General features: G+C 46.6%; 1 protein-coding gene across 4 annotated transcripts in view; it reads right to left on the bottom strand.

The window, feature by feature from the left end:
- The window catches only part of urp2 (urotensin II-related peptide), a 9212-nt gene extending 6624 nt beyond the window's left edge, over positions 1 to 2588 (bottom strand). The window contains exons 1-4 of one of the 4 annotated variants that reach the window (XM_024141506.2): positions 2061 to 2588; positions 851 to 1185; positions 218 to 374; positions 7 to 94 (exon numbers count right to left, since the gene is read on the bottom strand). In XM_024141506.2, coding sequence (XP_023997274.1) covers positions 63 to 94; positions 218 to 374; positions 851 to 1185; positions 2061 to 2172 — 636 coding nt within the window. In that variant the 5' untranslated portion in view covers positions 2173 to 2588 and the 3' untranslated portion in view covers positions 7 to 62. Of the gene's footprint in view, positions 1 to 6; positions 95 to 217; positions 375 to 850; positions 1186 to 2060 lie in introns of those variants that run through there. The other 3 variants (XM_070440468.1, XM_024141505.1, XM_024141507.1) reach the window with 3 other exon arrangements.
- Positions 2589 to 8570: the final 5982 nt, after the last annotated feature.

Genomic DNA, 8570 nt, shown 5'->3' with positions numbered 1-8570 from the left:
GAATGTTGGTTTGGAGGGTACCATGGATGTTTATAGGGGTGTTTGTCAGGGTCTGTGGAGGATCAGTTTTGGGAGCAGTACTTCCAGAAACACACTGTTGGAGAGAAAGTGAACGAGATTAGGAAGTTGAGCATTATCTTCAAATATTAGCAAACATGACAACACAGGAAACCAGTGACAAAGACTTCCTAATTGACTTTAGACCCCTTGCTGTCACCTCTCTTGTTGCTGGGCTTCTTGGGTTGCTGTGGGAGGGACTTCTTGAAGTTTCGGCCACTCAGGCTGTCTATGCTGTCAGTGCTAGGCCGGGATGCAGTGACGCTACCTCCAACATCCACAGGAGGCACTGTGGTGGTTTTCACTCTATCCGCTACCTTCAGTACAGGAATAGAAGAAGTCACACTTTAGTTCCAAGCAGGCAGGAGGATCCTTTCAAATGATGTATCAAAATGTAACATTTTATAAAGGAAAAGTTCAGGTTCACAACTTAATGTAAGATGGTTCCGCACCGTGAAAGTAGTCTACGGGCAAAGACAAACTGTATTCCATGGTTACGTTATCTTTAAACAGCCACTACAAACATCAGGTAACTTTAGCCAATCGCTAGCTAGCAATCAATGGAGGTGACAGGGGCAAAAGTGCAATGTAAAAAAAAATATGGCCAAATCACATTTAAAGTAACATTAAACAAAATATTGAGTTGATTTGGCCGTAGAATTTAGAAAAATTGCACTGTTGCCCCTATCACTCCCATTGATTTATTACTTTCTAAAACACATCCTGGTGTGAAAGTAACTATTATATCCAAAGACAGGTAGGAATATCATAAACACGAACAGRATTGATTTACCACTTTCTTCTTCTTTCCTGAATTTCTGCCGTTTGCTGACCCTCTGGGCATCATGGTCATCCGTGTGCTCAGAGTGCTGTTGATCGTCCTGCTGAGTTCCTCCAGCGCTGACAGCATCTTCAGGATCTGGGCTCGTCTATCTGGACTGCTCYTCACCGGATCCATCTTCAATCGTCTATCCAGYCTGCTGGTGGGTGTGGATGTCTTTTCTCGACCAACAGGGATGCTGGTCATCAGTATGGTCTTCAGCAGTTTAGAAGCGTTGACCGTTGACGGTTCCGTTCTCTCTTGCACAATTGAGTCGCCGGTAGCTGGACCTGTTAGCTTTATGTCACCTGYAAGACGACATTACAGACATACATGAACATTCTGTGGTCTCAGAGTCATATTCAACACCTGGCAGAATGCCATCCTCATTCTATAATGCCTCTCATAATGATTCAGGATGATGACACATTGACCTTTCTCCTCTGTGTGCTCCATGGTGGTTCAGGCCAGAGTTGCTATTCGTAGAAAGTGTCCTACAAATAAAATGTGATTGATTGATTCCACCAAACCCCAGCAGCTCAGAGACAGACCAAGTCTCAMCTCAGAGACAGTCTGTTGTGTGATGTCGACAAAATTCCCAGCCTTTCTCAGCTTTCTGTCTGTTCACGGTCTTCAGAGGGTCACTGTGTCAACTGAGCCATATTGTTGTGTGGCCACCGAAAGACCCTCTGAACGTCACAGCGGTCCCATAGCGACGCCATGGAATCCCCCAGTACCAATGTCAGCTAGTGTCGAAGTGGAGAGTGGACACGAGCMGCTTTGAGTGTGTGTGTGTGTATGCTTGCTTGCATTTGTTTGTGTGTGTGTACATAGGACAAACCCAAAGGATAATTCAGCATTGTGTGGGTGAGGAAAGTATTCTAGGAAGAGAGGAGTGTGAGCAACAAATTCTTAATCTATACTCCCTGAATACTTTAATTCAGCCATCTTCATCCTTAACTGTGATCTCTCCATCCTTCTCTTCCTTCACCTTCTCCATCCCTTCACTCTCCCTTCAGCCACTCAATCTCAGCATTCCTTCCTACTCTCTCCGTTCCTTTCCATTCTTTCTCTCCATCATAATTTCCCTTCATGTTCCCTTTATACCTCAACTCTCACCCATCTTCTATCCTCCCTCAATCCCTTAAATCTCCATCCCATKCCTCCATCCCTCTCTCCTTACCTCTCTCCTTACCTCTGTCAGTCAGCAGGGTGGGGGCTGTGTCCACTCCAGCCCACAGAGTCACCAGCACCYTCAGGACTCCCACCAACAGGACCACAGATACTTTCTGCATGACTGCACCTTCTTACCGGAACTTCTGACCGTTTCTGAACCAATTCTGACCACAGCTTCTGGGCTTCAACCACAAGTACCGGTCTGGTTCTAAAGCTCAGGTCTTRGGGTACCAACAAGGTCTCGTTTTAGTCTCAAAGAYCTGAGTTAGRTCTGTCGTCTCCTCGTCTTCTTTAGCTGCACGTTGAGAGAACCTGTATGTCTCCTGGGGGTCAGTGTTCAGCCAATRYTTTGGGTGTCRGTTAGTCTTCTTGTCCAAAGTCTGTTTCTTAATTTCTGTCTCTGAAMTCKCTAACTCGTTTGTCGTACACACACTTGTCGTTCAGCACCGATGCGCCTCTGTGAAGAAGGCTTGTCGAGAGTGTGTGTGTGCAGAGGTGCGTGTGCGAATTTCGCTCTTGTCGCTTCTAACGTAGACCTGCCCCATCCTCTCTTTATAAACCCAACGGGTCCTTCATGACGGGCCAAACCAACACCTCGCGGTTGCCCAATAAGGGGACTGCTAATTTCTTGTGATCCCGCCCGCTCCTTCTTAGCGGCGTGATGACATTTGGCGTGTTTGGCATCAGGCTCGCCATTGTGTGTGTTTGCGAGTGTGTGTGTGTGTGTGTGTGTCAGCTCGTCGCTGTATAAGCAGTGATAAGATTCTTCTTAATGTGTTTGCTCAGGGGCCCACAGAGAAAGACCCTCTGACGCAGGAGGGCCGAAAGCCTGTCTCCAACACAAAGTTGGCCCAGACCACGCACACACACACACACAATGAAAACGTTGCAGACACAAAAACACACTCACTCTGATAATAATAGACATGAATTGATAACGGCACACACACACTACTTCGTTGCAAAAGCAGAGATTAGCTTGAATCCGGCCAACAGACTGACCCCACGCACAAATAAACACATATACCAACAGTCACTCACACACAGRATCACCAAACACACCCACACACAATCATCAGATGCAGACAGACAGTGTTGTGTGACACACGTCAAAGGGAGATGCCGTCAAAGAGAGTCATGTTCAGTCTATAAAAGAGGGGGTTTTCTGCCTGTCACTAAGCTTAATCACACAGGAAGATGACAGTCACACTGATTGTCCTTCGCTGTGATGTCAGAAAGACGTTTTGAAATGACGGGTGAGGAGAGGAGAGGAGGAGCTGAAAGAGGAGAGGAGGAGGGAGAGGAGGAGTTGAGAGAGGAGAGGAGAAAGGAAGAGAGAGAGAAGAAAGGGACAGAGAAGAGGAGAAAGGGAGAGAGGAGAGGAGAAAGGGAGAGAGGAGAGGAGCAGTTGAAAGACATGGGCAATAGAATACTGAATGTTGTCGAGATGATACTGGTGAGTGTGCTGAGGAGTTTACAGTGCATTCGGAAAGTATTCAGACCCCTTGACTTTTTCCACATTTTGTTATGTTACAGCCTTATTCTAAAATGTATTAAATTGTTTTATTTCCCTCAATCTACACACAAAACCCCATAATGAGAAAGCAAAACCAGTTTWAAAAAACATTTTAGCAGTATTCAGACCCTTTACTCACCTTTGGCTGCGATTACAGCCTCCAGTCTTCTTGGGTATGACGCTYGAAGCTTGGCACACCTGTATTTGGGGAGTTTCTCCCGTTCTTCTCTGTTGATCCTCTCAAGCTCTGTCAGGTTYGATGGGGAGCGTCACTGCACAGCTATTTTCAGGTCTCTCCAGAGATGCTAGATCAAGTCCGGGSTCTGGCTGGGCCACTCAAGGACAATCAGAGACTTGTTCCGAAGCCACTCCTGCGTTGTCTTGGCTGTGTGCTTAGGGTCATTGTCCTGTTGGAATGTGAACCTTCGCCCTTGTCTGAGGTCCTGAGCACTTTGGAGCAGGTTTTCACCAAGTATCTACTCTGTATTTGCTCCGTTCATCTCTCCCTCGATCCTGACTAGTCTCCCAGTCCCTGCCACTAAAAAACACATACCCACACATGATGTTGCCACCACCATGCTTCACTGTAGGGATGGTGCCAGGTTTCCTCCAGACGTGACACTTGGCATTCAGGTCAAACAGTTCAATCCTTGCTTCATCAGACCAGAGAATCTTGTTTCTCATGGTCTGAGAGTCTTTAGGTGCCTTTTGGTAAACTCCAAGCGGGCTGTCATGTGCCTTTTACTGAGGAGTGGCTTCCGTCTGGCCACTCTACCATAAAGACCTGATTTGTGGAGTATTGCAGAGATGGTTGTTCTTCTGGAAGGTTCTCACATCTCCACAGAGGAACTCTGGGGCTTTTTAAGAGTGACCATCGTGTTCTTGGTTGCTCTTCTCCCCTATTGCTCAGTTTGGCCGGGCGGCCAGCTCTAGGAAGAGTCTCGGTGGTTCCAAACTTCTTCCATGTAAGAATGATGGAGGCCACTGTGTTCTTGGGAACCTTCAATGCTGCAGACATTTTTGGTACCCTTCCCCAGATCTGTGCTTCGACCTCATGGCTTGATTTTTTCTCTGACATGCACTGTCAACTGTGGGACCTTATATAGACAGGTGTGTGCCTTTCCCAATCATGTCCAATCAATTTAATTACCACATGTGGACTCCAATGAAGTTGTAGAAACATCTCAAGGATGATCAATGGAAACAGATCACCTGAGCTTTATTCTAAAATTTCGAAAAACCTGTTTTTGCCATTTGTCATTATGGGCATTGACATTCGTAAGAGGGCACAACAAAACCTATTCCCCCTCAGGAGACTGAGAAAATATTTGGCATGGGTCCTCGATCCTCAAAAGGTTTTACACTGCCCAACGGAGCATCCTGACGGGTTGCATCACAGGCTGGTATGGCGAACTGCTCAGCCTTCGAACCACAAGGCACTACAGAGGTAGTGCGTACGGCCCAGTACATCACCGGACCAAGTTTCCTGCCATCCAGAGACCTCTATACCAGGTGTCAGAGAAGAGCCCTAAAAATTGTCAAAGACTCCAGCCACCCTAGTCAAGACTGTTCTCTCTCTACCGCATGGCAAGCGGTACCGGAGCGCCAAGTCTAGGTCCAAGAGGCTTCTAAACAGCTTCTACCCCCAAGCCATAAGACTCCTGAACAGCTAATCAAATGGCTACTAGACTATTTGCATTGGCCCCCCTTCTATGCTGCTTCTACTCTCTGTTATTATCTATGTGATAGTCACTTTAATAACTCTACCTACATGTGACATATTACCTCAAATACCTCGACACCCCGCACATTGACTCTGTACCGGTACCCCCTGTATATAGCCCCACTATTGTTATTTACTGCTGCTCTTTAATGATTTGTTATTCTTATCTCTTACTTTTTTTTAAGGTATGTTCTTAAAACTGCATTGTGGTTAAGGGCTTGTAAGTAAGCATTCACTGTAAGTTCTACACCTGTTGTATTCAGCGCATGTGACAAATATGATTGGTTTGATTTTGATATTGTGTGTCGATTGATGAAGAACATTTATTTAATCCATTTTAGAATAAGACTGTAACGTAACAAAATGTGTAAAAAGTAAATGGATCTGTCACGTTCCTGACCTTATTTCCTTTGTTTAGTCTTTGTTTAGTTGGTCAGGACGTGAGCTGGGTGGGCATTCTATGTTTGTGTTTCTATGTTGGGTTTGTTGTTTGGCCTAATATGGTTCTCAATCAGAGGCAGGTGTTTGTCATTGTCTCTGATTGGGAACCATATAAGGTAGCCTGTTTTCACTGTTTGTTTGTGGGTGATTGTTCCTGTTCATCTGTTCTGTGTTCCCATGTTCAGGACTGTAGCGTTTTCGGTTCCTTCTGTCAGTTTGTTGTTTTTGTTCGTCGTTTAAATATCCTAATTAAAATATGGATTATCATCACGCTGCATTTTGGTCCTCCTCTCTTTCACCCGAAGACAGCCGTTACAGAATCACCCACCAAACCCGGACCAAGCAGCGTGGTAACGGGCAGCAGCGACAGCAGCAGCAGCGTACTCAGGACTTCTGGACAGGGAGGAAATTTCGGACGGTACGGGACCCTGGGTTCAAGCTGGAGAGTATTGCCGCCCTCGTGAAGAGCTGGAGGCAGCTAAAGCCGAGAGGCGGTGGTATGAGGAGGCAGCACGGAAGCGAGGCTGAAGCCTGAGAGTCAGCCCCAAAAATGTCTTGGGGGGGCCCTGGTTCGCAGGCACAGCCCAGTGCGGGCTATTCCACCTCGCCGCACTGGCCTGGCTACGGGGAGCATTCAACCAGGTAAGGTTGGGCAGGCTTGGTGCTTAAGAGCTCCAGTACGCCTTCACGGTCCGGTATATCCGGTGCCACCTCCTCGCCCCAGCCCAGTACCACCAGTGCCAACACCACGCACCAGGCTTCCTGTGCGTCCTCAGAGCCCTGTTCCTCCTCCACGCACTCGCCCTGTGGTGCGTGTCTCCAGCCCGGTACCACCAGTTCCGGCACCACGCACTAAGCCTCCTCTTCTTTCACCCGAAGACAGCCGTTACAGGATCTGAATACTTTCCGAATGCACTGTGGTGTGTGTGATTTGTGGTTTAGACTTGTTGCTGGGGGGAGAACATTCAAACTGAGAGCATCAAGCTATTCACTACTCTCTGTCTCTCTGTCTGAACGGAGTCTCTCGACCGAGACTGTGTGTGTGGTGAGTGAGTGTGTTCCTATCCATTCATCACTCCTGATGGTCCTAAAAATCCAGACTGTCTGTCTCTCTTTCTCTCTTTCTATCTCTTGTCCGTCTCTACGTCCGTCTGTGTGTCTTTCTTTCTCTCTCTTTCTCCCTATATCTGTCTGTCTTCATCGCTTTCTGTCCCTCTCTGGCTCAGCCTCTGTATTTGTCAGTCTGGGTCAGAGCCTCTGCTAAAGGAATCAAATGTCAAATCTGATCTGTCTCTGGTTGGTCGTCAGAGGCAGTTCTAATTACTAATGACTAATCTACCATGAATAATGCGTTAGCTCAACATTTGCCCACCTCTCTCTCTCACTCTGACGCCTATTTCACCAGAAGACAACGATTCTTTAAATGCTGATGATATTCAATGGCAAATTGTTCTGTAACCATTATGCACTTACCATTTCATTATATATTCAATTACCATATGAATCAGTTTTTCATTTGGAATGAGATACAAACGAGGCAACAGTGTGCTTTAGGACATGCGGGTGCTTCCGAGCGGTCGGGTAGGCTTTTTGGAATGTTTATCTGACTGGATACAAATATATATAAATATACATTATGCCCCCCCCCCCCCCCCCCCCCCACACTTCTAAAACTAAAGTTGCGCCCCTGATATGAATATCGTGCTGTAAGGTAAGCATAACAAGGGACTTTATAGTGGGATCTCTCTCTCTGCTGTTACACCCTGTGGCCACTGAGAGGCAGTGTTGCTCTTCCACAGGACAACAGCAGTTGTTTCCACTGTAGGGGGCTCTATCTCCAGCCCTGGAGAGCAACTGGGTGTAGGGTTGTGTTAGCTTCTGAAGATAATGCCTAGGGCTTCAGCTCAGCAGGCTTATAAAAAAAGAAAGATACAGATTCATACTCTGTTTTAAGCCCCCAAATAGGGACATTTGGTTTCAAGGTGAGCATAGCTGAAAAAACATTCCACATTTTTACATTTACATTTTAGTCATTTAGCAGACGCTCTTATCCAGAGCGACTTACAGTAGAGTGCATACATTTTATTACATTTTTACATACTGAGAACAGGAATATCCCTACCGGCCAAGAGCAGACGCCTCTTATCCAGAGCGACTTACAGTAGAGTGCATACATTTTTATTACATTTTTACATACTGAGACAAGGATATCCCTACCGGCCAAGAGCAAACGCTCTTATCCAGAGCGACTTACATAGAGTGCATACATTTTATAACATTTTTCTTTTTTTCTTTATTTTTTATTTTCATTTTTTAGCTGTGCATTTTTTTTTTTTTTTACATACTGAAACAAGGATATCCCTTACCGGCCAAACCCTCCCTACTGGCCAAACCCTCCCTAACCCGGACGACGCTAGGCCAATTGTGCGTCGCCCCACGGATCTCCCGGTTGCGGCCGGCTGCGACAGAACCTGGGCGCGAACCCAGCCCAGCCTGGGCGCGAACCCAGAGACTCTGGTGGCGCAGCTAGCACTGCTAGCACTGCGATGCAGTGCCCTAGACCACTGCGCCACCATTGCTTTTGGTCACCTTTCTTTGTCAAGCTTCACCTTTAGTGATACAAAGATCTGTGTACAGCCTCTCTTTCTGCATTAGTGTTGAATGTACATGTTTCTAAAGTGATATGAGAGGAATGATTCCAACAGGGAAATAGAGAAATAGTGAAACTGGGAAAACGAGGGGATGAAGTGAATGACTGAGAGAAGAAGAGAGGACCCGAGAGAACGAGGTGAGAGAGGAACTAGGGGTGATAAAGGAGTGTAAGGGAAGAGACAGGG

Source organism: Salvelinus sp. IW2-2015, unplaced genomic scaffold (assembly GCF_002910315.2).
Source record: "Salvelinus sp. IW2-2015 unplaced genomic scaffold, ASM291031v2 Un_scaffold2575, whole genome shotgun sequence".
NCBI classification, from domain to species: Eukaryota; Metazoa; Chordata; class Actinopteri; order Salmoniformes; family Salmonidae; genus Salvelinus; species Salvelinus sp. IW2-2015.
The sequence above is the reverse complement of the archived record's forward strand: the minus strand, read 5'-3'. Positions and strand labels throughout refer to the sequence as shown.